The sequence below is a fragment of the Camelus ferus genome, chromosome 24 (assembly GCF_009834535.1).
Source record: "Camelus ferus isolate YT-003-E chromosome 24, BCGSAC_Cfer_1.0, whole genome shotgun sequence".
NCBI classification, from domain to species: Eukaryota; Metazoa; Chordata; class Mammalia; order Artiodactyla; family Camelidae; genus Camelus; species Camelus ferus.
The window spans coordinates 16,733,942-16,761,330 of record NC_045719.1 but is presented as its reverse complement, the minus strand read 5'-3'; the positions used below and the strand labels follow the sequence as shown (position 1 = coordinate 16,761,330).

At 43.4% G+C, this 27,389-nt stretch overlaps 1 protein-coding gene across 17 annotated transcripts in view; it reads right to left on the bottom strand.

Moving 5' to 3' along the window:
* Positions 1-201: 201 nt before the first annotated feature.
* Positions 202-27,389, bottom strand: part of DTNA (dystrobrevin alpha) — a 293,850-nt gene continuing 266,662 nt past the window's right edge. For 5 of the 17 annotated variants that reach the window (XM_032467215.1, XM_032467216.1, XM_032467214.1 and 2 more), the window contains 7 exons: positions 25,976-26,072; positions 24,144-24,164; positions 15,633-15,792; positions 12,888-12,977; positions 11,475-11,643; positions 9,051-9,183; positions 1,160-3,876 (listed from right to left, as the gene is read on the bottom strand). In XM_032467215.1, coding sequence (XP_032323106.1) covers positions 3,679-3,876; positions 9,051-9,183; positions 11,475-11,643; positions 12,888-12,977; positions 15,633-15,792; positions 24,144-24,164; positions 25,976-26,072 — 868 coding nt within the window. In that variant the 3' untranslated portion in view covers positions 1,160-3,678. The other 12 variants (XM_032467231.1, XM_032467224.1, XM_032467226.1 and 9 more) reach the window with 7 other exon arrangements.

Genomic DNA, 27,389 nt, shown 5'->3' with positions numbered 1-27,389 from the left:
TTCCCATGAGCAGCAGAATAGTATCTCATTTAAAAAAACTGCATCCCCAAGGGCAGGAAAAGGTGAGATGTTTTGCCTCAACTGCTTGATACTCAATCGGCGGTGCAAAAACTGACCTGTGGACTTTCTCCTTTAACCAGACTAACCCCAAGTTGCTTTAGGAAAAATTCAACAAAACAAAGGCACAGAACACACAAAATATAGTGTTTTTAAAAACATTTTTTTAATGAAGAAATAATTCCATTCCAAAATATAGACACACAATTAAATAGTTTAATCACTTCAAAATATAACATGTCCCCAGGAGGTTCCAACACACACACATACACACAAAACAATACTTAACAGCAATACAAAAAACCCATACAATAGTAGTTTTGTTACAATACCAATGAATCTTGTGAAATCTTTAGTGTCTCTGAACTGGTTATTTTAAATGGTGTCAAATTACAGTAGTCATCATTAAAAATCTCTTACAGTTAATTAGCCTCAGGATGTAATGCTTCTGATTTTTTTCCCCCCTCTTTTTGGTTCAAAGGTAGAAATGCCCTTTCTTCTGAGGACACAGTGGAGTTCTTGTTTGTGGCTGCTTGTGCGGAATTGAACCAAGGTGACTGCAGCAACCGAAGGTTGCCGTATTTACAACGTCTATCTACAGGTAACAGCCAAGAACTAGTAAGGGTAGACAAAGATGATCAAAATAAAAGCAGACATCAGTGCTAAATTATGATGCAACAGCTGGGCTCATGCATATAAGAAAATACATAGGCTATCACAACAAAGGCCACACTCTTCATGTAATTCAGTTCACATTACTACTTACAAAGGGACCTTCCCTGCCTGATAGTAGATCGTTCGAGAATCCATTTTTCACAATCTCCAGCACATCTCCCTCTGACCAACCAAACGTACCCCGACTTCCGTCCTGACCAACCACAACTGATTCCTGAATCCCCTCCAGTAGATTCCATAGTCCTCCCTCCCTCCGCTAACATCGCGCTGCTGGGGAGGGCTGGCTGTGTTAGACCAGTGCTCACGAACAGGCCATCATCCCTAATGGAGATGGATGTGCAATTCATTGTGGAACAAGAGAGAAACAGCCCCCGCCAAGATATACTTGTATCTAATGGACAAGACAGGTGACACCTGCTGGGTTTGCACTTACAACAGGCCCCACAAGTAGATTTGGAGAGCCAGGGAAAGAAACCCACCGAGTAACACAAAAACCCAAAACAACACACGCCATTTTGTCTCGTTTACAGGACAGGGGTGCTTGAGTCTGGTCTCAGTGCTGACGTGGAGCTAAGAGAAAGAAAAGGCGGCTGGTTAGTCAGGAACTGGTCATTGGCAGCAGTTTCCAGAGTCCTTGCAATGGCTTTGGACGATGGTTATCAACAACCATGTGATGGAGTTGGCAATAGGACGGGGGGAAGGTTATCAGCAAAACAGTTCAGACCTTAGACAAACATTTTGATGTAGAAACACAAAATGACCACACCTGTCAGCTCGGTCCAGCGGGTGGCTGAATGCCACTTGCAGGGTCAGAGTTCTGGGGTCAAGAACTACCCGGCTATGATCTAGAGCTGACGGCAATGTAGGCAGCCAGGATGCAGTGGTTTTAGGGACTGAGTCTGAGGCACAAGTGGCCACCTGCTCCATCTAGCGAGGTACGGTTTCACAGAGGATGGGCGGTGGAAAGAGAGATGAATGTTAAGATCTACCAACAAAACCCACAATAAAATCCATCTGTGCAAAGAGATGTGAGAACTGGGCAGCTGTGCCGCTTTGGTGTCAGCCTGTTCTCAGGGGTATCTGCCAGGCTGGTTCTCCGGAGGGAAGCAGGATTAAGTACATCAGCGGACAGAACAGGCTCCTTGCTAGAGTCAACCCAGAGCTTCGCGATCCTCAAGGCAAGCGATTTAGTCCCACAGGGCAGCCAAGGAGGTGATTTCTGACCAAACTCAGAGACACGAACATCTTAGAACCCTCCAGAGAGGAGGCTGGAAGATGTCAGGGTGTCTGTGCTCAGCTGGGCACCCACCAACTACTGATGATGTGGGTGGGAGGAGGTTTTTGCCAGCCCTAGGAGCAAAATCGAGTTGCTGAAGCTTTGAGGTTGACTCAAAGCCTGTCTTGCTTATTCTGAATAAGGCCTTTTCAGGGATTTTCTTATACAACTTTATTCTAAAGCAGTGGTTGCCAAACTTTGGTGTGCATCGGAATCACCTGGAGGGCTTATTCAAACACAGGTTGCCAGGCCCTGCCCCCAGGACTTCCGACTCAGTCGACCTGGGTTAGGGCCTAAGAACCCACAGCTCTAATCCATTCCCAGGTGCTGCTGACGCTGCTGCGGGCCCAGGGAACACGTTCTGAGAACCGCTGTTCTAAAATGTTCTCTTCTTTCCCTTAAAGGAGAATCAGGAATCCAGAGAAGCTGCCAATTTAAGTATAATGTATCCACTATGTTGCAGGATTTTTAGTTCTTCGAATCTTGAAACAAGTAGAGGGTTAGTTTTTCATTTCCCCAGAATCCCCTAAGGGAGGTCTTTACCGCTCCCCCAAAAAAGGGCCCTCGGAAAGGACCATCGACAGTCTTTCCTCCTCCCTCCTCTGACCTGTTCTTTTGCACATCAGCTTTTCACGGAGTGCAAAATCCCAACTCCGCTTCGAAGAGCCTGTTTCCTCTCACATGACCACAGGAGGCTGCATGCATACACCAGGTAGCCAGCTAAGGCAATACACATTCAGAAATAAAAGGAGAGCAAACGTTTGCAAGCGCACTTTAAGCCTGTACATTTAAAGCTGAAAGGCCTCCGAACGACCTGATAGGGGAACGTATGGACGAACGGTGCTGTTAGAAACATGCTCCCTAAAGCTACACCGAGAGGATCGAGCCCGGGGAAGAGCAGAGAATCTGAGTCCGTTTTGGGGAGTCTGATGGCACCTGTGGTTTATAAACAGCTTTAGTAACGAGTATTTCAAAACAGAGTTCACAGTTTTTAAGAAGATCTGTGCTGATTTTAAAAACTAGATTCTATATAATTTGAATGTTGTCTCTTTTTTTTGAATATGATATCTATTTGGAAAAAAAATATTTACACTAAACTCTATGGCTGATTGGTTAAGAGTCTCTTGAAAGAAAACAACCCCAAGCTGGAAAGAGGCCCCGAAGACTGGATGATCCTGGTGTGTTTGCGTCCAGCCTCTGCTCTCAGAGACCTGGAGACGAACCCAGACCGTGCTGGCCGAGGACCCTGCTTGGCTTCGGGGCTGGGTCTGTGCACCCAGGCACCAAACCCTTCAGGCTTAGTGAATGATGGCAAGTGGTTGTTTTTTTCAATTGCTATGGAAAAAAAAATGTACAGTGTATATAATCAACTGTCTTGCTAAAATCTCAGAGAATTCGGAAATTGAATGTCTAGCTATAAACACTATGCATACTGTCGTCGTAAACTGACCAGGTTCAGTGTCATGTACGAAGGCTTAAGATGCATGTTAATACTGCCATCGTGAGTAACCGCAGCCTGAGTTTTCAGCCTGGGTTTTCATTTCGAGGGATGAGCCATGTTACAGAGGATGTAAGCTGATAAGTTAGCTTTGAACAGAAGTCTTTTTTTTTTTTCCTTCTCAAAACACACACCTATGAACTACAGATCTTAGAACAAAAAGTGAGCTGCACTAGAGTCGGCAGAACATAAATTTAGGGGGTAGGGTGGGGGGGGTCTGTCGGGAGCTGCTGTGGGCGGTGGTTCCTCTCTTCCGTGAGGTGAGGCTGCTGCCCGGCTGCCGTCTTCTCCTCTGGGGGGGGTGGGTGCAGCTCAGTCCTTCATCACCAGCTCTCCTGTCCCTTTCATCATCTGTCTGACTATAGCTTGCCTGGGAATAAGCAATGTGTAATTTTTCTTTTAAAGATGGAAACTGTTTTCTCAATTAGGGTTATGAGGCTTAGAACCCCCCTTTTCCCCCAAGACACACACACACACACACAGACACACACACACATTCTCCCTTCCTCTGACAACCAGGAACGAATGTTCTGGGACACTGTGTGCTACTGCACCTTCTGAAAGAAGAAAGGATGAGACTCCTCCTCCCGCTGAGTCTCTTGCCTCATGGGTACCTGAGGCACCTGGAGGGTGTAAGCACCGTAAACAGAGCTATTTGTGCTGTCCTCTGGACAAGGAGATGGAAGCACTGACTCATTACCAGGATGCCATGCTCATTTTTAAAAAACAAATCCACTCCGGATCTTCTAATCCCCCAATGTCTGAAGTTAGGATGTGGCTGGCCAAGGTGAGTGGAGTACCATGTGGCCAGAGGGATGGAAAAGGGACCAACTCAAGGTTGGACTGGACACAAATGGAATTTTGGTGAACTCTACGCTGAGTGCTAACCTTTATGTAAACTGTTTCTTCCATCGTGGCCAGCGGAAAAGCAGTAAGTCAGGTTTCACTCTATTCACTCTTGTTAGTGTGTTGATGAGTGCATGTTTATCTCCAAACAGGCCAAAGGCTCTTCTTGAGCAGAGAAGGGGTCCTCCGCGCTTCTGGAGTCCCACCTTTTGCCCCTTAGTCATGTGGGGCTCAGCTTGGTAGATGCTAACTGACTGTGAGCTGATGAAATCGGCCTCAGGACCCTTGGATAAGAGATGCATGTACTTTGGGATAATTTCTGATCTTGCAGTGTAGCCAGGAAAGTCCAAACAAATAGATTTCAATAGCATAAACCATTAAAAAATTTCAGCTGTATTTCTTGGCTACATCAAGAAAAACGACAGTGGGTTAGAACTAGCTGCAAAGATGAAAAGCCACTAGCTTCTGCAGTGTTCTGTCAGGTCCTAAACGAATTTTGTCTGACTTGCTGATTTACTGACAGGCTGGTTTATATTTAGTGGCCTGTGGAATGCCAGCTAGTTAGGTATGGGACGCAATAAATGGCAGAGGCCACAACAGCTTTAATTTTTCACTGCCAGATTGGCATCAAAAGATTAAAAAAATGGTTTAAGAACTTTCAGAGTACTGAAATCTTTGATGTTTATGAATGAGAACCAAATACCACTTTTTTATCTGGGTGTGTGTCAAGGGCATTTTATTAGGCTTTCAAAAAAGTATATTTTTCTAAGCACTACCTACGGATGTTTAAATAATGCGCAGAGCAAAAATGATCAAATTGCTGGAGCTCAGAGAAAGAAAATGCTATGTAAGGAAAAGGCTTGCTCCTTTGGGACTAGGTTTGTTATAACTGGAGTGAGTATTTTCAGAAACAGCTCCTGGGAATTATTTCCCCCACAGTCATCATGAATCAGGAGGACACGTGGTGTGGCATTCTCAAGCCCAAGGGACGCAGACTAGCACACATTCGGTGAGATCCTTCCTTTTACACCAAACGGGCCTCCCAGCTCAAAAAGTCTGTTTCATAATAACAATTATGCCTCAATTGTTACTTGCTTACTCTTAGCCTGAGGACTGAGACGGGAGGTCAGTGGTGTTTGAGCTGGAATGTATTCTTTACTAATGGATATGTCATTTAGGAGATATATGTCCGTTTTTTTCAATTTGGCAGGCGGGGCTTACTGTGAACTGTGCTATAGACTGATGGGATTCCATGGGTGGGAAAAGGCTGTACAATTAGAGTAGGTGCAAGTCCTTGGGCTCACGCAGCCAGAGGACTGTGAGAGGTGTGTTAGCTTTGAACTGTAATGTGGGACGTCTAACTGGCCACCAGCTGGAGACAGAGAAACCTTCTAGACTCATGGGACAGGGTAGCTGGAGGTGTTTCAAATCCTTGTACAAAGCTGAGTCCCGGCCTCATTCACAAAAGTAGATGGTCCCAGGGACTGAACTGCTTGTAAAGCACTGAGCAGAGTGCTAGGCATGTATGGGTGTGCTTGGCATAAAGCTACAGCGCGTCTGCCACTATGGTAAGTCTTTAAAAACCACACCCCAGTGAGTTCAACCTCTCTGTGAGGTAGGTATTATGATACACATTGTACAGAGGGATGGAGGCTCTTAGAGGTCTAGTAATCTGTCGAGGATTAAGCTGCTGGGATTTGGTGAAACACATGATTTGACATCAGTCTTTTAGAATCCAGAGATGAAGCTTCAGATCACTACAGTCAAGTGACCCTGCCAATCGTTAAAAGAAATTACGGAGGATTTCCCATGTATTTAGGTAGACCCTTGAAGCTGGGAGAATCACACGCCACATAAACGCTATTTTAAATTAATTTATATCTTGCTGAATTCCACAGTGGCTTTGAAGCGGCTACTGCAAAAGCTTACCTCTCCATTTTGCTTTGCTTGTTTTCTTTAATAATACATGCTTTTGCTTTCACTTTTTTTTTCCCTTAGATTTGTTTTGTTTTAGTTTTTTTTGGCGGGGGGGTAATTAGGTTTATTTGTTTATTTATTTTTATGGTTTATTTTACTTTTTTAATGGCAGTACTGGGGACTGAACCCAGGAACCCTTGCGTGCTAAGCAGGCACACCACCGCGGAGCTCTACCCCCCACTCCCGCGGCCACCTGTTAAGGTGCACACCTTGACCTCCGGGGTGCTGAGCGCACTAAGGAGCTTACTCATCTCTGCAGGTGCTCAACAAATCTGGGCTATTCTCTCTCAAGCGCAAGCGAGGCTGAAAACTTGGATGCTGTTGTGACTTCACCGTCACAAATTTCTGGGGCCTCTCTGATGTTATAAACATTTCTGTGCCAGTCTTCCAAATGAATAAAGTCAACTCCCAAGTCTGCCTGCCAAATCTCCACTGGACTATAATGAAATGCTTACATAGGCCAGGGTGATTCTTTGATATCAGCAGGGAAGGAGGATATTTCATCATAGAGAAAACCTAAGAGACAGTGCTTGTGAACGCGGGTGACAAGTTATCAGAATTCAGTGTACAGTGGCCATGTTTCCTCCTACTGGGGGGTACTTACTTGAGAGGAGAGTGATAAAAGGATATTGCATTCAACCTTGCAAGCTGACCTGTGGGTGACAAAGGACACAAACAAGAAAGGTGACAATGTCAAGTCTGTGCTGCAGTCAAGCCGGTGAATTATTTGGTTGGAAGCCATGCAGAAAGATAGACGGAGAGAGAAACACAGAGAGAGAGTCTGATGAATGAAAGTAACTTTCTGATCCATCCAACAACCAAATGCTCACAGAGCAGTCCAGGAAAACCACTTCAGCCTTCTCCAGGGCATGTATCTTGCGTGGGCCTGTTATAATCTCCCAGCCCTCTGCTTTGCCTTTCCCTTGAAGTCACTGGGTATGGAAGGGAGAGACAGAAGGAGCTTAAGATTGACCAGAGATGGCACGACCTCCAGTTGGAGCTGACGCTGTTTATAGAATTTCCCTTCTTTTTGCTCCTGTCAGGTTAAATTCCTAATTCATTAAAACAAATGAAAATCTACCGTGTATGAAAGACTCCCTCTCTTCAAAAAAAGAAAACTAAAAATTCAGTTACTGTTGTCACCAAAATCCAGAAACCCACGTGGGCTCCAAGAGGGAGGCCAACAGCTGCCTCTAACAGCACGAACCAGAACATTGATTAATTAACCAGCTCTCTCTCTCCCTCCATGCAGCAGGGCCAAATGAGGCAGATGGAGGAATGTCCTCCCTCAAGAGTTCCTGGAGACACCCTGGGGCTTCATCCAGGCCAATTCCCTTCTGCGGACAGACCACAGAAATCCCAAACGAAGAGCATCCTCCTTGCTCTGCCTCAAGGCAACTTTATTTCAGCAGTGTTGACGTATCTGATCACTGTTTGTTTTGTATGACTAGGCCTACCCTGGGGTTGCTTCTGAAATGCGGCTGTTAAACGGAAAAGACTAAGGGAACATTCCAGAACCTCTATTTTATACTGTCAAGGTGGGGTTATGGCTTCCTTCTTGATATATTCTTCTTGGCAAAATATTTCTAAACTGAATCCATAAACAGATGAGGAGAAGAGAGTTTATTCTCTCTGCTTTTCTTTCTTCCACCAACAGAGTAAGAAAGGGCCACTGCTGACTTAAGAAGGTGGAGACAGCTTGTCTACCCATTGGACAGAAAGCCTGATGTGATAAAATAACCCACTGGGGTCGTGGAGGCAACAGATCTTGACCAGGCAAACAGCCCCGAACTCTCAGAACCCCAACAAAACACAGGGAGGGGAAACAGAAGAAAAATAAACATGGCAGTTGAACAATCTCCATGGAGAAAATGCGTTCCCTTAAGGATGAGTTACTAATTACCTTTATTCCTAATTGCACGTGTTATATCCAGTGAATTCCCAGATGGATTAATACGCTTTAGTATACACGACAATCTGTCCATCCACACTGCTGAGTGTGAGCCTACAGCTCCCCCAAAATTTCTTGATGAGGTCTGTCACTCTTCTACTATTGACATCTTAAAAAAAATGGAGGTACTGGGGATTGAACCCAGGACCTTGCACACGCTAAGCATGCGCTCTACCACTGAGCTATACCCCACCCCCTCCTACTGACGTTTGATATGAGGCGGAAGTGAGGGAAGCTGAGGACAAATGGTTCGAGGGAGGAGACATATGTATGCTTATTCAATTTCCTGGTGACTTGTTCTCTGTTACAGTCATCCCACAGTATCCGGGGTGGGGACTGGTTCCAGGACCTGCCCTTGCCTTGGACACCAAAATCCATGGATGCTCGAGTCCCCTATAATTGAACCTCAGTATCCACAAGCTCTGAATCCGTGGATATGGAGGGTCAACTGTGTCTTTTTTCCAAAAGCATTTTCCTAATGATCTCAGAGGATGAGGGACAGTCGGTCACCAGGTTTCCACTAATGTTTCCACCACGTTTTCACTTTCCAGCTCAGCATTTATAAGACTACATGGTGAGTGACAGCTCTAAGAAGTATTTAGTATTTTTTACCGTCTAGAATATGTGGAGTCAGGAGTGCTGCTGGAATACTGCAGGCAGGGAGGGTGGAAGGATGGAGAAGGCTCCTGAGTTTTGGAGCCGGGTGAGAGCCCCGGCTCCCGCGGGCGGGGGCAGAGGTGGGGGTAGGGGGGGGGGCTGGCTCTCGGTACCTGGTAGGCTTCATCCTGCAGCTTCTGTTTCAGGTATTCCTCCATCTTCAGCTCGTTCTCCAGCTGCCGGACGGATTCATCTTCATAGTTCTCATCCTCTGGCTGCACGTAGGGGTCCCCATCTTCTGTGACCCTGGGAATAAACCACAGAGGGCGTTTGGGAGCAAATCTTAAAAGGAAACTATGGATGGAATTCATGTGTTAGCTGTAGTTTCGGGTGCACATTTATTCAGTCCTCCAATTCGCTCCGCTTTAATTTACTTCAGTTCAGTGTCTTCTTTCCCCCAATGAAAACCTTTTAAAAAAAACTTCGGAAGTTTGGAGAAATATATGCTCAAGGTTTTCTCATGTGCAATTTTTCCATGGCAGCCTGGTGATCACTGTCATTTATGTTTTTCTAGGGCTTACCGGAAGGAGTTGCCTTTTAAATGTTTGTCAGTCTTAAAAAGGGCAGGTTTTTCTTTTGGGAGGATATAGTTTTCCCAATTTGGGGGCTTAAAAAAAAAATGGAATCCAAGAACACTTTCTATAAGCAAAGTGAGCCCCCTAGTGAAATAATGATTAAGGACATTTGTCTATGATTTAACCCTCTTTGTGTTACGTGTATACATAGGCACGTGCGCCCGTGTGCTTTATTTTTATGGTAGAATCAAGTCTCTGAATAACAGCTAATTTTTTTTTTTTAATAACAGCTAATTGATGTCGGGAAGACTAAAGTTCTACCCCATAGCTCTTGATCTTAAAAACGTATACTAACTCTAAATGGAAGAAATCCATTTAATTGTCCAATTCCACTATGAAATAAATAGGTAAGAATGATCTTATTCACTAGCGTGTGATTCCAACTGTTCATCCCAGGATATATCAAGCTCTTCCTGGGACTGAACATAAATTCACTACCTAAATCATAGGACTAAAATATTCTCACGGTAAAAACACAGTCGATGTTTAGATAGTCCAGATATTAAAATATCCCCTAAAAAAGACTGGTCAACTAGAAGTTTCTGGGTTGGAACTTAAATGCCATTGTTCATGTTTATTTATATCTGCATGACATGTTCTTGTTATTTTTAGAGGTTTGGGGCCAGCCTAAATAGGTCTGTGAGACCTCTGTGAACTTTCTCTCCTTAACTCCCACAGCCGTGTTGGTAGCTAGTTCTGCCACCAGCGTACGGTCTTGGACTTGTCTGAATTTTAGGTAATCACCATGTAAATGCTTAATTATAAAAAATCAAATAGCTATGTATTTACCAGACTAAACGGATGACAACTAATGCACCGTTTTGAACAGCAAACAAATCAAATGACTCTAAATTATAGAGGACAGGACAGAAAGCAAACTGAAATGAAAAAGCAGCGGCCTCCTGCCATTTTAAATTATGTTATAACTGTTTTGTTTGGATCTAATGCTCTGCCTTTTCACAGCTGGCTTTCAAGCTACGTCTATTTATAATTCCCATTATTACTGATCTTTTACTCACTACTTGGTCTAAGAGCCAAAACACCAGAAAGGCTTCTGGTTAGTTTCTTCTTTGGGTCTTTAAAACAGCCAGTTTATTTTTGTAGACTTGTCTGCAGTACTTTTCACATTAAGCTCCATCACTCTTCCATAGGTTTTTTTTTTTTTTTTTTTTTTTTTTAACTATTTATCAATTCTCTTCTCCAGCCTTTGGTGAGCCCCTGCCCCCATGTCTCAGAACTCCACTTCTCGCTCTTTGTTCTACTCTTTTCCCTCCCAAGCTGGGCTGTGCAGGTCTGTCCCTTGCCTTGCCTTTGTTTCTTAGCTTTGCTTTCCTCTGCCTGACTATTCTGAGCTGATCCAAGGTCGCAGAGAGTCTAGTGGGGACGTCACTGATTCTGCTGGCTCCTGTCAAGCGACCGAAGCCTAATTGGGTGAAAATCCTCGCACGATGTCTTCGGAAGGTCAGATTGATACATATTCAACAAGTCAAGGAAACTGGATTTCTTTATAATGGGATTTCATACATTTACTTATTTCAATCACAAGTGTGTATATGATGTTGTTTACACCCACTCTGAACAGAGGCCTCTCCAGTGTCACCAGGTCCTTTAAGAGCAAATATAGTACATTCAGAACATAGGATGATTTATCTCCCAAACTGGTCTGTGAGTCCTGGCAGGCTGTGGGCAATTTTTCACACTACTTAGTACCCAACCAGCACAGCGCCTTGGGCGAGCTGGGCTCTCAATAAGCTCTGGTTGGTTTTAATTATTGATACTCTGGAAATTGTGAGGGAAAAGTCACAATGACAAATTTAAACGTACCTTTCTACTTTTGGCAGAAAAGGAAACTGCATCTTCCCTTTCCAAAATAAAGAACTAAGCAACCATGTTTTTATGTTCCTTTGCTCCCTGCAGCGTGCTCTGTTACTGCAAAAACACCTCCAAGAAGGAGATACTCACATGTCCCCACGCATGGTGATTGGGGTGGCTCCACTGTGAAGGTACCCGGGTTTTCGCGCGTGGATTTGTGCTAGAAAAGCCTTTTCAGAGGTTGGTGATGGAACCAGGTCCTCAAACTGAGTCCGTGCAAATTCAGAATCCACATTACTCTCGGTGTCACTCCTCACGTCTATTAGGTACAATGGAAGAAGTAAAGAATGACTTAGAACTTTTTATGATTGGCCAATAAAGGGCTAGGCTTAATATAAAACCAACCTGTGCTGTATAAAACACTGACCAGTTAGTGTACATAAGTAAGTGTTCATTTCTTTCAAAATGAGAATTGACACTGACATGAATTACCATAACACCACTTAGTAGACCATATTGTCTTTTTTCTAAACTTAATAATGTTATAAGGAATTTTTGTCTTAATAACTGATTTAATTCTTTAAGCATCCTGTTTTTCCCTCTATAAAATCTTCCTTAAATCTATTGTTAGTTTTGCTTAATATTACTTTAATTTAGGAAGTACAAGGCCAATATATTATATTCACTTAATATTTCAAAACATTGTAAGAGTATAAACTAATAGTAATTGAAACGTCCACAATGAGAATAACATTTTTAGTCATCATTTGCTACAGCAGTAGGTACATGCCATTACTCAGGATGTATTAACTACTGTCATTTTTGTACTATTTGGTAATCTTAACCTAAAATAGCAGCAATAATTTTCATGACTTTAATTCTAATTATAGAGGCTTTAAGAAGTTTAAATACAGATTTTTTTTTTAATATTGAAGTTTTATTTCTTATAGTTGTTGTAATCTCAACTATATGACCGCAGTCATGCCAAACAGAGATCTTGCCAGGCGGGCTTTAAGGAATACGTGAGATATATTAGTAACTGGTAAGAATATCTGCACATTCACGCTGTTCAAGTTTTTAAAACTCCAAGTAGTATTATTAGGATAGTGTTGCAATTTTACGCTATTTGTTTCCTGGGCAGATCTTTCATGAAATTGCAAAGGTAAATTTCAGTTTAGCCTCATTCAAATAGCTCTGCAGTCCAAATTAACAAAATCTAAATTAGTAAATAAGACATATGACCTTATAAAAATAACTTTAGCCTCATGCCACTTTGGGTCATGAAACATTTAACAGTGGCTAAATTAGGATCCTGGAATTACAAGTCAATTTTAATGTTTTTCTTTATTCTTTTCTGCATTTTTCAAACTTTCTGCATTGATAGATTATAGTCTTCTCATCAGCAGAACATAAACAGTACTAAAAAAAAAATCTAACACACCAACAAAATACCACATAGCTCTTTAAAAAGTCTTTTAATACTTGGCCACGAGCAGATCTCTAACAGAAGCTTATGGGTCCCTCCACAACGAGCACACCAACGAGAGGGGACCCAGGGCTCACCGGAATTCAACTCTTTCACAAGAGAGGACATGGTGTTAGTGATGGAATCCGCCGCTACGAGTAAGTCATTCCTTAAGTTTCTTCTTGAACCTTAAGCAAAGAAGGAATGATAATTAAAAAAAAATCAAAGCTTTCCTTTTCCCCAAATTCTTATGCTAAACTCATAGGATATGATATCACATGATATCCTATGAGTTTTTATCAAATCATATGATAAACTCACTTCCACTGATACCCTAAAGCAAGAACACTTTCCAGAAGTGCTTTGTTTCACTTCCTGAAAAAAATACATTGTGTTTAGGGCAATGTGGCCTTTGATGTAAGAAGACATGTCCACTGATGGGGGTTTATATAATTTACTGTCCAAATTGGGACAGTTTTGCGAGTGAAAGGGGTGGGATTAATAATAAGACTGGGTGACATGGCACAAACTGGGATGGTCCCAGGTAAGCCAGCACGTGTAGTCCCCCTTCTTCAGGATAACCCAGGTGGATGACGAGTCTGGTTCTGCCAGGTGAGCTGCGCCGTCCCAGCAGCTGCTGCTGTTTCAGACGTTACCTGGAGGCTGAGAACATCCGATTCTGGTCCCTATCACTGTAGGGATCTCAGTGGTCCACCTACCATCTCAGGTATCTCTTGGGGAATGGGAACCCCATGCACTGAATGTCCCCAGACTGTGGAAAAGGGGTGAGGATTCTTGCTCCTGCCACCAAGACCTGGGCGGAAGACGTACGCCTGGTACCCTGAGCTGGAACTCAGGCCATGTTTCCCCGTCGTAGAGAAAGAGTCTTAGGATGTTTCCGGCACACTAATGGTTAAATGGGTATTTGTGGGCTGGTCTGGGAGTGGGGCAAGATGGATGTGGAACAGAGGGCTAAATCCATAATATCTTTGGGAAAAGAGGCTCAAGATTCCAAATACCTGACTCCCAGATGAACTTAAGCAGGGTGAGCTCTTTCTGAAGGGGGGTTGCCCAGATAGGCCACATTTCATTCTGTCATTTCTCAGAAAGTAAAACTAAATAAGTAAAATAATAAACCCATGGAAATTAAAAAAAATCAAAGTAGCTAGAGGAAACATTAATTATAACAGGAAGCTCAAATTGATTTAAAGTACCGTAAATGTCTTTAAGATTTAGGGAAAGGACAGTTTCCCTTCTAAAAATTAAAAAAAAAACAAAGGAAATTATTTTGCATACAGTAAGTGATATTTGTACAACTTAAATTATTTTCTTTTTCAGAAGAAAAACCCCTGTAAGGAATCACCCCTCCTTCCCTCATAACAGACTAGAGAGTAGATGAGTCTGTCCTTTCAAAATGTAAGCGTTTATCCCCCATACTCAGTGGATGACATCTGTTTCTTCACAGTCTCCCTGGGACATGACTGATGTTAAACAACTTTTTTTTTTTTTTTAATCTGCTAGGGAAAAGGTGTTTGTTTTGTTTTTTGTTTTTTACTAAAATCTGCATTTCTGCAGCTTTTTGTGAGACTGAACATCTGGTCATATTTTTCTCGGCTACTTATTCCTCTGTTCCATCCTTCACTTATTTCTGTTTGGGGGGGTATGTCTTTCTGACTGATCTCTATAGGCTTTATGCTGAAATGATGAAACTTGACTGCCACATATGTTGGAAATGGTTTCCTCAAGTCTATTTTATTGTCTTTTGACTTTATGTTTCTTTTTGCCTTAAAACTAGTAGTCAAATTTGTCTCTCTTTTCCTTCAAGCTGTATATAAGGACCTGGAAGGATGTTGCTGATATTTTGCGAATCTAAGGAGCACTGCAAACTGCAGACCAAAATGCAAAACATAATCAAATTTGGGTGAAAAAAGAAGAGTATATATGTCCATAAAAGCACACTTAAACATAGATATTTATACTTAAGTGAAAGGTTGACAAGGGCCAAGTTGTTAATGGTGTTTACTTCTAGGAATCAGACTGGCAGGGTGAGGGTCTGCAGCAGGATTTTTTTCCCTAATTTTCTATCAATTTAAAAAGTGATGACAAGAAAAAATTTTATAGATTGTTAAAATAATTCCATATGAATAAGATCACTTGTTTTGGGACCTCCCCACCACCACCTACCTGCCCGGCTCCCCCTCCCGCCCTGCCCTTCACTGCCCTCCCCCGCTCCCCCCCCCCCCCCGCAGTTTGTACGTAGAAGAGGCAGCTACGGGGGGGGGGGGGGGAGAAGCTGTTTGTCCCTGTTTGTCATCTCACATCACCCTCTGCCCTCCTATATTAACTCTGAAAGCCTAGCCTCGTAGCCCCGTATCACAGAGGCAATGACTCAACTCTTTTAAGGCATCTGTAAATAGACTGAAACACCCTTCTTGATCGCCTCAGCGCTGAAGAGCTGGGATTGTTTACTCCCAGTCTTGAGTTTGCTTTAATATAACAAGAAGAAAGCAGGAAATAAGACGTTTCAGAATTTTAAAACGCATTACACTTGATACAATTTCCTGGGATATTGCTGAAAGGATTTCCCTTCCCTTAAAGAGCAAAGACTCATAAAAAACAAGACAGGGCAACAGAAGCCGAAAGAAGATACAAGATGGTGAAACGAAGAACAGATTAGCGTAGGGAGTTTGTTTCTGAAATGCCTCGCAGGCCCGGCTCTGACACAAGCCAGGGAATACTCTAGAACGCCCCAGGCGTGGCTCTGATTGACCCTAGACCTCGCAGTCCTGGGTGACGTATTTTCACGTGAAAGCAGAACACAACCAAAAAACGAAGCCACTTACTTTGTGCAAACGCCTCCTGGACATCGCCCCCCACCCCTGTGAGCGAGTCCTGAGGCGCGTGCGTCGGGGTGGAGCAGGCGGACGCGGAGCGGACGGGCGTGGGGATGGGCCGGCTGATGGTGTGGCTGGGGGAGGAGCGGGGAGAACCTGGCCCCTGGGTCTGGGGAGACAATGCATGTCGTTAATTTGCTTTCCCAACAAAGAGCCAAATGCCATTCCCAGTGCCTCAGTCAGATGTTAAAAACCGTGACCATGAAATTCCAAGAGCAGGTGGAAATCCTAGGTGACTGAGACAGTAATGCTAACCCTGAGCTGCAGGTGCAGGTGCTTTAGGACCTTACTGTATGTCAACTGAAGTTTCGGTTACAAATTGAAAGCTAGGAATATTAGTACAGCAGTCGTTGTTCTGTGATGTATGAGATGTGTGCCCAGGTAATGGAGCTACTGTTGAGCAGGGATAATTACAAGGTGTGTTTATTTTCTCCTTGAAGGGAGTTCTACATAGAATAAAAAGACATTAAGGAGAATGCTTTAAATATAAACTCAGAGACTCCTGGGGAAGGGTGGTTTATACACTTGCTAAATTTTCACCCTGTCTGTCCTGGCATCACCTGTTGAGGATAATGCCTAGTTCAAATCATATCATGCCATATTGCATATATTAAGTCTCACATTAAGAATCAAATGAGATGTAAGCTGTTTAATCTCTCTTTTATAGTAAAAGTTGACTGTTGAATTGCTCTGTGATTGAGGGATTCAAATGAGGAAAAGAAAAAAAAATCTTGGTTTCTAATGTTTGGTTAATGTTTCCTATAGGAAATGTCCTTCTCCTCGCCTATGAAAAAACAATATTCTAGCAGTAGGAAAAGTGGGATTTAAAGAAATGAGTAAAGAAAAGAGGAGAAAACAACTCAAAAGCCATTCATCTCTGCGCTCCAGTCCTTGGCATGAAACTGATCTGAAACTGTCACACCTGGAATTTCATAGCCTTGTCTCTACAATGAGGTCTCTTGGAAACACTTTTCTCTGCTTTAAAAATTAGTTTACAAAGGAAGTAATGTCAGCACGTATGAGAAAATGCAAAGAGATTAGGTGTTCACATAAATTCCACTCCAGTCCCTTGGGTCTGGCCGGGGAGAGTGAGGACTCTTCCACAGCAAGGCCCAGAAATTCATCATCACCCCATTCAAACCCCAGACGTGCACCACCAGAGCAGTGCTCTGGAATATTCGATTTAAGTCTTTTGCTGTGGGCTCAGCTCCTTGCAGTTAAAACACACAACATCAATCCTGTAAAATGCCATGCTGTTAGCTTTCCAGGGCTCTGCGTCACACATAAAAGTCACATCTATGAACTGAGAAAAACCCAGAATTAAAAATGAAGCAAAACAGAAAATAACTCATCTGGTGCTCGAGGGGCTGAGGACTCCACTCTTTTCACTCGCAACAGTACCTTGGCATGGCCAGTCCCGGCCCCAGGAAGAGAAGTTTGCCCGCTGGCGACGCTTCGCAGCCTGCTAGACCCAGCCTGCTCGAGGACGGGTCTGGTTTTCCCCCCGCGAACTTTGGCAGCTCCGTGTCATCACCACGAAACCTCTGCGGCTGCGCTACCCGGCCATTTCTCTGCTTCCCACGCCAGTGATAAGTGACTTCGCATGGGACTCTTTTCGCCATGTAGGAAAGCTTTTCATGTCTGTCCCCACTGATTTCTCTCCGCGACCCACTGAAGTAGGTCCCCTTACACTAAATGTGCGGTTGTTGATCTCACAGCTCAGAGAGGTGAAAAGAACTGCCCAGGAGATGGCGCTAGAGAGTCCTGGCTGGAGCCTGAGTCCAGGTGCTCTGCCTCCCCACAGGATGGGCTCTGGCTGCTGGAGGGTCCCTCCAAGGAGACAAGTGTTGGTCAGGTACCCTGAGGTCAGGGGCCGCCCCCTCCCTGGCAGCCGCTCCTGTGCATCCTTTTCCAGGCAGGGTCCTCAGCGGGGCCCTTTGCCCTTTCTTACCTGTCCTCTTTACCAAGGAACCAGGTGCAGCAGGGAGGTGGGACGGGGGACGAGGCTTTGGGCAGAGGAGTTGAAGGAAGAAGGCTCCTCTTGGCTACACAGTGTAGGTTACCCTCTCAGCTCTGGAAGCCAGATTCTCTTCTGTGATGAGAGGTTCACAATAATAATAACAAAATTCTACTTTTGGTGGGGGGCGGTATAGCTCGGTGGTGGAGCGCGTGCCTAGCATGCATGAAGTCCTGGGTTCAGTCCCCAGTACCTCCATCAAAGATAAATAAAAACTTAATTACCTCCCGTACCAAAATTAAAAATAAAAAAAGCAAAACTCCACTTTTGTATGTAATTTTCAGTGTCTAAAGCACATTTACATACATTGTTTTGTTTTATTCTCTCACTAATCAGCGCTAAGAGTGATAGTAGCTTGTATCTGAACAGCAACGTGCAGTTTGGACAGCACTTTAATCCCAACTACTTCACAACAAGCCTAGGATGTATTATTACTCCCATTTTTCAGGTTAGCAAACTGAGGCTCAGTGGTGCTAATTAGGTTGCTCTAGGTCTCTGAGCTAGTGAATGATGGGGAGAAAATGGATCCCCCACCTTTAGGCTACAAGACCAGGGCCTTCCCATGGCACCGCAGCTGGATCAGGATCTCAGGCCCAGTGACCAACCATCACATGTTTCCATCTATGCTTTACTCCAGTAGAAAGGTTTAGCGATGGGAAGACATAAGGTCTAGGGCATGGGCACACCAGGGAGGGGTGTCAGGCATCGGCCTGAGGCTTCCTGCCAGGGCAGGCAGTACCTTCTAGTTACTGGGTCATGGGGGGCCATGTGAGTGCCCAGGGGAGAGAAACAGCCTTTGGGCTGTTCATCAATCAGTACAGAAAATATAGGCCCATAGGTTCTCATTTCTCTGCAAATGTGAAATCCAGAGCCACACGTGTTGTTTCATAACTGATGTGAGGCTACTTACGTGGTGTCTGCACTGTATTTGCATTTCTAAAGCCTCCATGGTTTTGGATTCTGGAGCACATCTGGACCCAGTGATTGCAGAGATGGGGCTGCGGGCCTACCTTTCGACATGTGATGGCTGTGCTCAGGCTGTACTCACACCAGCCCTGCTCGCACCTGTTCGGCCCGGCTCTCTAGCGCAGGGTGCACATGGGGCCGCCCCCTCCTCTTTGGGCACCACACTGGCCCTTCTGCCCTTCCTTTCTGTGAGCCTCTTACCTCTGGCAATGCTCTTGCCTTCCCCTCTGCATGCCTGCCGGGCTCTCCTGCTAACTGTTTATCTGAGGCATGCCCAGCCCCACCTCTTCCTGCCTAACACCCTGTCTCCAAACTTTTCCTATTTCTTTCTGTCTGCTTCTGGCCTTCAAAACTCCTATTTGTGGTCTTGTGATAGAAGTGACATGATGGACTGTGGTGATATATTAAGGGAAACCGACCACTTGACCGGGTCTAAATTATACCAACATGTGAATGACTAACAGCCACCAGCTCCTAAATGAATTTCTCATTGGTGCAATTTCAAGCAGTCTGATTACGTGAACAATTTAGGTGGAAGATTCTGTGCTGAAGCAAAGACTCAGCTGCATCTTTCCCACAATCTGTAACTCCCCAGTCACATCCACTTTTTACCCAGACGTGGAGTGGGGGCAACCTTGGCTCCCTGGGCGATCAGGGCCCCATCTGTCTTCGTCAGAACACTGCCCAGATTGATGCGTGGTAGACTTACTGCTGGGAGCGCCATCTCTGGCTTTCTTTCCTGCTGTTCCTGGAGGACCACTAGGGAAAGGCAATTGCCTCCTGGGCTTGGGGTAGGTTGGTGAAGACGTCACGGAGTTTCATTGTCACAGGCAGCAGCCACTAGAGAACAGTGGCCTCTGGCCTGGCTGTGAAGCATGGTGGAGTGAATGATCACTGCGAGCCTCCTTTCCTGGAAATTACTCGATGATTAATGGAGCAGAAGACTTAAGGGACAACGGTCCATGCTGATCAATATATAGATCTAAAATTCCTGAGAAGAGGGTTGATTTATGGCAGAAGGAAAACATACATCACCCTTGGCAAATTTAAAATAGCTCTCTTCCTAGAGAATAAATGAAAAATTCATTTCCACCCTCCATTCTCGGAGTCCAGTCAACCTGCTGTTATATCAATTTTTAAAAAGTCTGACAAGATCCATAAATTTTCGGATTTTTTTTTTCCCCGGGAAGGATTTGGGTTTCCACTCAGCACCAGAAAGGAGGAGGGAATGCTTCAAAGAAAGGGCTGAAGGTCTATCTAATTGTGGACCCAGCACTGCCTGGAGAAAGGGCAGAGCAGAGGACTGTGAGACAGGAGTGGGTGGTGGAAGGGACCCTCCCCTAACCAGGTGCCCCCTTCCCGAAAGTCAGCCTCTGGGGTTTGGTGGCGAACGCGGCGTCGTCAGGCCTGGTTTTACCCAGCGGCCTGGGAGCGTGCAGCAAAGCGGTGTTTGGCCACATTCAACCCTCTTTTTCATCCCTTCTTCCAGTGTGCACTTACTGACCACCATCGGGTTTGCTGTGGGGCTACAGACGAGGTGACTAATTCTGACTGGCCAGGCAGGAGGCGTCATTTGACTTGGGTCTTACAGTGGAGACTTCCAGGCAGAAAAGAGGAAGCATCGCAGGGCTTAGAAGAGCATTATGGTGGGCAAGGCTCGGGGTGGGGTGGGGGTCCTGCAGACCCACTGCGGAGCCAGTGTGGTTGATACAGTGGGAGGCCAGTGTGGGGAGTGGAGCGGGGTGAGGCTGGGCAGGGGTGGGGCCAGGTTTGGGGGCCTCTAGGGTCATCAAAGGCGCTTAGCCTTTATCCTGAACTGGAGGGTCATTTTCTAAGGTTTTTTAAACAGAGAAGAAATTTTTACTTTTCTAGAATTAATTAACCAATTCCTAATTTTAAAAGGCATGAGAGGGAGAAAGAGAGAGAGAGAGAGAGAAGGAGAGAATGAGTGAGAGAGAGAGAGAGACTGGGAGGGTAGGTTTTTGAACACGAAATCTTAGTCCTAGAATTGCAGGGTGATTATTTCCGACACTAATTACCCCCACCCCTCTCACTTTTGATTGCTTCACGACACAGAATACCCACCAGAGAGGATGAGCAGGGGAAATAATGGAAGGTGAACATAAACCGGGGAAAAGCTGTCATTTCTGGCTTGTTTATTATATTCCACAGAAGAAGTAGGAGCCTGAGCCACCCAGTTGGAAATACAGAAGAGAAGAAGAGATGGAGTTTGGCTGACCTTTGACTCTCTCCCCGATTGGAGGCACTGCTAGTTAATGTATGGAAGAGAAGTGAATGCCTACGTGCGTGTGTGTGTATATGTGTGTGTGTGTGTGTGTGTGTGCGTGCGTGCATGTAAAATATGAGTCAAATTAGACAAGCGGATAGATTCCCGTGTGTGTGTGTATACACATATATACATACATACATGGACACTTGTATCTGACAGGCATGTAGCATTTTACAAAGTGCTTCCGCACCAGTCATCTTTTTAAATCTACAAAACTCTGTGAGCCATGTATTATCAGCGTGTTGGAAATAAGTTACTAGGAAGTTAATTGACTTACTCAAGATCTTACAGCTGTGAGTGAAGAGCTGGGACCGTTATAACTCAGGTCTAACTCCAGTAGTCTTTCTAAGAGAATTATTATTTGGACCCTATTTCCTGAACTCAAAGAGTCAGGATATTTGGTTTTAGACCGGGTCATACTGTTTGGCACTGGAGGTATACCAGAAACTCTGGAATGTATCATCACTGCTATTACATCCCAGCCGCCTTCATTATTAAACTTTTTATGAGTGTTCTTTTTACGGCTCCTTCAATAAATCTTAAAAATACACAAAGAAGAAAGAGGGTAGGATAATTTCGATTCAAGGTTTGTTAAAAAAAATTTATTGCTTATGATACCATAATCATCATATTATATTACAGGCACTATTTTTTTTAATTCATGTTCTCTCCTCAAGGGGAATAAATTCATGCATTACCTCTAACAAGAAACAGTATAAGTAGGAATTATATATACCAGTATAATAAAATACATTGAACCACACAGACTTTCATGATAAAGCAAGTAGAGGCTATTAAATCAAGCAGCTTGTTGTGTGTGGTGTCTTAAATCTGATTTTTACAAAGAGAATGTCCCCAAAGGGGAAAGGCTCATAAATAGAACCAGAATTTAGAAGCAGATGCCAGACTGAGACCTCTAAATTCTCTCCTTAGATCATGTTATACCATGAGAAGTCTATAAATGGACGGCATTTGTTTATTTCCTTGTAGAATTCTGCCCCTACAAGATTGGGACATATGGGGTTCTGTCTTTAATTTCGACTGAGGGTCAGTATAAAAATCAGCCACACGAGATCTACTACCATATTGTCCATTTCATCATTCACTACTCCTCTGAGTGAAAACTTTCTTTTTATCACTTATGCCAACAGAAATTTGGGTCTTTTGAAAAACTGGCATTTCCATTCTGATAAAACTGCCAATTATGTTTTCCCTTTTCTTTGCCTCATTGCTAGAAAGCTCACAGGAACACCCTGGTCCCTTGTGATGAGCATATTTGCATTTTCTTTAGTTCTTGATTTTTCTATTTCTATTTCACGAAGTCATTGTTTCTTTTATCGTCAGCTGCCTTGGGTCCTTTTTTGAAAAGAGGCTTGAATATATAAGCAAATAAAGGAGAAAGACCAGCAAACACTCTCCCCACCCAGACAAGGCATTGATGACATCTGGGTGTTACCAATAATGGCCCTTAAGTACCTATGCAGTGGTACCCACTGCTGGCCGGCTGACAAAGATGTGGCCGCTGTGGTGGGCTCCGTGGGGAGGGGCTGGAAGGAAAGGCAGCTGTAAGGCTCTTACGGGCGCTGCTGTGGTTTGGCTTTATGCATCCATCTGTTTATGAACTTCCTGGTCCACTGAGCCTTTCAAGAATGTGTTGCCTCGGAAATGGTAGAGAAGGGGTCCCCGGGGGAACCGGCTAAAGCCAGGCTGACTACAGGATGGTTGCTGTCTCCACTAGGAGGAGGAAGGTTATATTTGAGCCTTATTTCCTTTTTCTATGCACATGCTGAGTAAGAGACAGGAAAGAAAAGAGGCTGTTTGCAGAGAAGCACCATGAGATGGCATTTTTCTTTACATGATCTAAGTGTGTTGGACGTACAATCGCAATATCCCACGTACACGTTTATGGGCAATTACACAGGCAGCAAATGCGTGTCCTTTACCCAGGGGGACTGTTTGCTCATTAAATTTGACTTCAGTTAAGTGAAGTGATTTTTTTTTCACAAAATACAAATAATGTAATACATTGTCTTTATTGTCTGACATTACAGATTCATTTTACACTTTCCTTTTTTACAGACGGGCGGGGAGGTGGGGTGGGGAATGAAGGATAAAAATGTGTCCAGCATTTTGCAAACATTCTTTGTAACACACAAACACACACAATGAATAATAGGAAAGAGAATACAGAAGAAGTAAAAGGTACGCTGAAATCAGACAGGCTGTGGTTCTGATCGATCCATGGAAAGAATGTCCACAAGTGGGACATGTTGTCATACGCAGCTTGGGACATGCACTTGAAATGAAAGCTGCTTTTATTTTGCTTTCGTTTCATTACTACTATATTTTGAGTACGCTGCTCCCTCTGCTGGCTTCTGCACCTGGCCACGTGGTCAGACAGTTCAGTTTACAGCGAGAGAGTCACAAGGCTCCTATTCCCAGGGAAACAACTGTATGTAGGTAACAGCTTATGAACTCCCAGAGCAAAAAGTGCTTGGTGATAAGAGAAAGGCTGAAAGTTACCTAGTCTTTGGAGATTACTGTCAACTAATGGTAGGGATTCTGCTTCGGGAAGAACGTAACAACAGGAAGTGAACAGTTACCAAGCATAGTCTTTCTTTTATTAGACTGGACACCTTACGGTGAGCAGCGGGGAGCAGGGCTTAATAAGTATGCAATGAAAAGAGATGTAATTGGCTGATTTTTACAAAAAGAGGTTCCATAACTTTTTCAGTAAAATGGAAACTGAACTGAATATTCTCAGCATGAGAAGATGTCAAGGTTAGCATCTGAGTGCTGTGGGTTTTACCTAGTGTAACTGGGGTGGGTGTCTTTCTATTACGAGAAGGGTCTGATCAACAACCCAGAAAAGCGTGAGACTGGCTTGAAACCTAGACCCCTGGAGATCTAAAAAGTTTCCAACAAATTAATGTTTTTGTTCCCTCTTCTAGAAGATGTAATAGCTCTTCTTTTGATGCTGACAGTAGTAATAGTTACCAAAAAAATGCTAAATTGTATACGTCTCAATTCAAGCACTACATTGAAAAGGAAGCAAATTAGTAATTTTTTTTTTCTCTTTCCAAACTGAAGCATGAACATACATTAGAGGCAAAAGCAATGAGAAAAACAGCAGGACGGCAGGCCCCTCCACTGTTAGTTAAGACCTGCAGTAGGGGACATAACTTACTCCCTGCTTCAATTCTTCTTCCTACAGAAAGATTGAACCAATAACAGTTAGATTACCCAGGGTTCCAATACAAGCAAGTACACAGTGAATGAAGGTGGGGGAACCTCAATACGGCTTGGATAGCAGGTCAAGCCTCTTCTACCTTGAGGCTTGACTTCCAAGTCTATTTAGGTATCTGAGACTCCAGACCCCTCTCTTTCCTCCGTGCATCCAACCATCTTTCAACATGATTTCCCTCCCTATCCTGCTGTTGCTACATCCTGACACTATAGACTGGGCTCAGTTAGGCTAGGCTGATGCCCAGACAGCTGGTGGGAAATAGACTCCTGTCCCGTTGCTACAGTGATAGACGCTATAGGTATAGACCCAGGGGGCTGTTTTCAGTTTCCTCATTCAGTGAAGGGAAAGATGCGACTGGCCCTCTTCCTTTGGTGTATTTGGAAAGGAAAACAGAAAGAGCTTTCCTGGACCACCAAATGAGACACGAGGGCAGAAACAGCAAGCGGTTATTCATTATCCAGTCCTGTCTTAACGTAGACAGTACAACAAAACTGGCTTCTACATTTCACATGTCTAGTACAATAAAAAGTAAATTTGGTTTAATAAAGACACAGCGTTCCCAACACTGATGGCAGGAAAAGTCGACTAAGGAACAAAAAAGAATAAAGAAAACAAAAGAAAACAGTGTTACACTTACTTCAGTGCCTGGGACACAGTAGGTTTCAACAGATATTTGTTAATAATTTAATTTTTTTATGTAAAAAATAAATAAAAGAAAGGGAGGGAGAGAGAAAAGAAAAGGAAAGGGAAGGAAGGGAAAGGAAAAAAAGAAAAAAAAGAAAGAGAAAGAAAGAAAGAAAAGAAAAGAAAAGAAAAGAAAAAGAAAGAAAGAAAGAACAATACAGAAACAATAAATGATGGGGAGTCAGGGATGTGGGGGACCCACGGACTGAAAGGCAGGACATCTTGTCCCACAAGTGAGCTGTCTCAGAGACTCTGCTCTTGTCATTCTGTCAGAATTTTAGTTCTTGCCTTTGCAATGTCACCATTCCGATCCGTACTGGTTCATGCTTATTTTTACATCAGGCAGGCTGACCACAGAGCACTGAAGCCTCTGTGGGGGGCAGCTGTGGACATGTGGCCATAATTAGTCTACTTTTGATTCGAGATGTAATTTAGACCAATTTTTAACTGAAAAAGGGAATAAGGATTTGTGACAGGAAGAATGCCACTTCCCAGTGAGAATCAGAGATTACAACACTCCGCAGAGGATGTCCAGAAATCGCCCTCTCCCTGCAGAAAAGTATGGAGATTTGCCCATTTACAGTTTGCATTTGAAACCCACAGACATTATGTGACTTGCTGCTAAAAGCCACACAGATTTGATCAAATTTACTGAAATTAACAAAGTCACTCCTCTTAATGAAACTATAATCACCAAAATTATTTCATGCTTTTATCTTCATTTCCTGAATTAGACATTAGCTTCTGTTCAATTTAGTCAGAACTGCTGAAGGCAATTACATGTAAAATGTTTCTGAATAAATCCAGTTTTATTACTTCGAAGGACATAAGGAACTGGAAATAAGCCAAGAAGTTGTCCCCTGAAGGTCCTCAGTAGTCTGGTTCCAGGAAATGGATGCGAATGAGCCCTATAATTGACTGCTATCATTTGATGTGTCTAAGAAAAGATCCTATGGCTGAGTTTGAAATCACATTTTGGAGGAAACCACACGATAGTAACTGGAAAAACCATTGCACATTATGTGCATTTTTGTTTAAACAAATGCCACAGTCCTAAGTCTAAGAAACATTTATTTGAAGTATCTTACCTTTAGTAGCTTCATGAGACCTTCCAACTGGACCATTAGCTCTCTCCGGCTCTCCTGGAGAGCAGACATTCTCTGTTCCAGCTCATCCTTGCGCTGTCTAAGAAAGAAGCAGTTGTTATCAGAAACAGCATTCAACTCACTGCTAAGCACACGTTCCAATCTCGTGGTGCTGGTGGACCACTAGAAAAAGGGCATCTTTGGATCTTTGACATGGTTTCCAGGTAGGGAAATGGTGTCAGATAAATGAACAATTACAGCTTGGGTGTATGTCTGTTTGTTAAACTTCATACTAAAACAATTAAACTCTTACTGGGTATTTCCCCCATCTACCCTGAATTAACCATTTAATGAAATCTTTTCTGAACACATATTATGTCATGGGCCTTGTGTTGTGCCACTGGGTCCCCTTCAGATAACAAACAAAAACCAGACTGTCCCTGAAGGAGGCCAATCCCACAGATGCTCCAAACCCAAGGACCCTTTCGTAAATCTTGCAGAAAATACCAGTCACCTTAGTATGTACGGAAATAAGATTAAGAGAAGTACATTTTTCACCTCTTCAATTCTTGGTATGCAAGGTGGCGCCTTTCAGAGGTGAAATATTCATGGTATATGGTTTTTATAGTCAATCTAAATTTTCTGGTTTGGGTTTGGCTTCAGAGAGTGAAGTCAGAATAAAGGAGTTCTTACACAATTATTCTAACTGAAAATAATCTACAAGGCTTGTGTCTAATTTTGTTCTGCTTGCAGAGCTTCTATTAAACTGTCAGCGAGAATGAAAACCATGAAGGACAATCTGTATTCTATCCTGTATGTTGACACTAGAGGTACCAAAAATATCTTCCAAGGAGGGAAAAGAAATAAAATGGTGTGGAGAATATTAATGGTTCACATTTTTGAGTAGAGGTGTACTTCCCAAATCAATTCCAAATCTATTATTTCATGACTGTTAGTGAAAAAGTAATATATGCAACTTTTTTCCTTGCCCCAAAGGCTTCTCTCTGATTTTGAAATATTGGAGCTTACATTTTAAAAAAATGTGTGGATGCTTTAACCATGTATGTGTTAATGTTAATGAATGGACGTGCCTAGTCTCAATGGCACAGACACAGAATTAAGTCGAGCTACAGCAGGGACTCTGAAATGGAACACTGACAATATAAAAATGTCACACTGAGTTAGGTCAATGACTCATCCAATTGCAAGATATTCTGTGGGAGGACAGGCTCTGGATGTAAGAGAGACATCTCTACTTTGCTTTCATATCGGCTTTCTCTATAATGAATTATGAATTGAAAATATATAAACACATCTCAACTCTTCTTGAATATATGTATATCTTAGGCTTTTATTGCCACTTAAAGCTTATTCCCAGAGTAATCCTTCCTTTGATTCCCTTTATAATTGCCTCTTT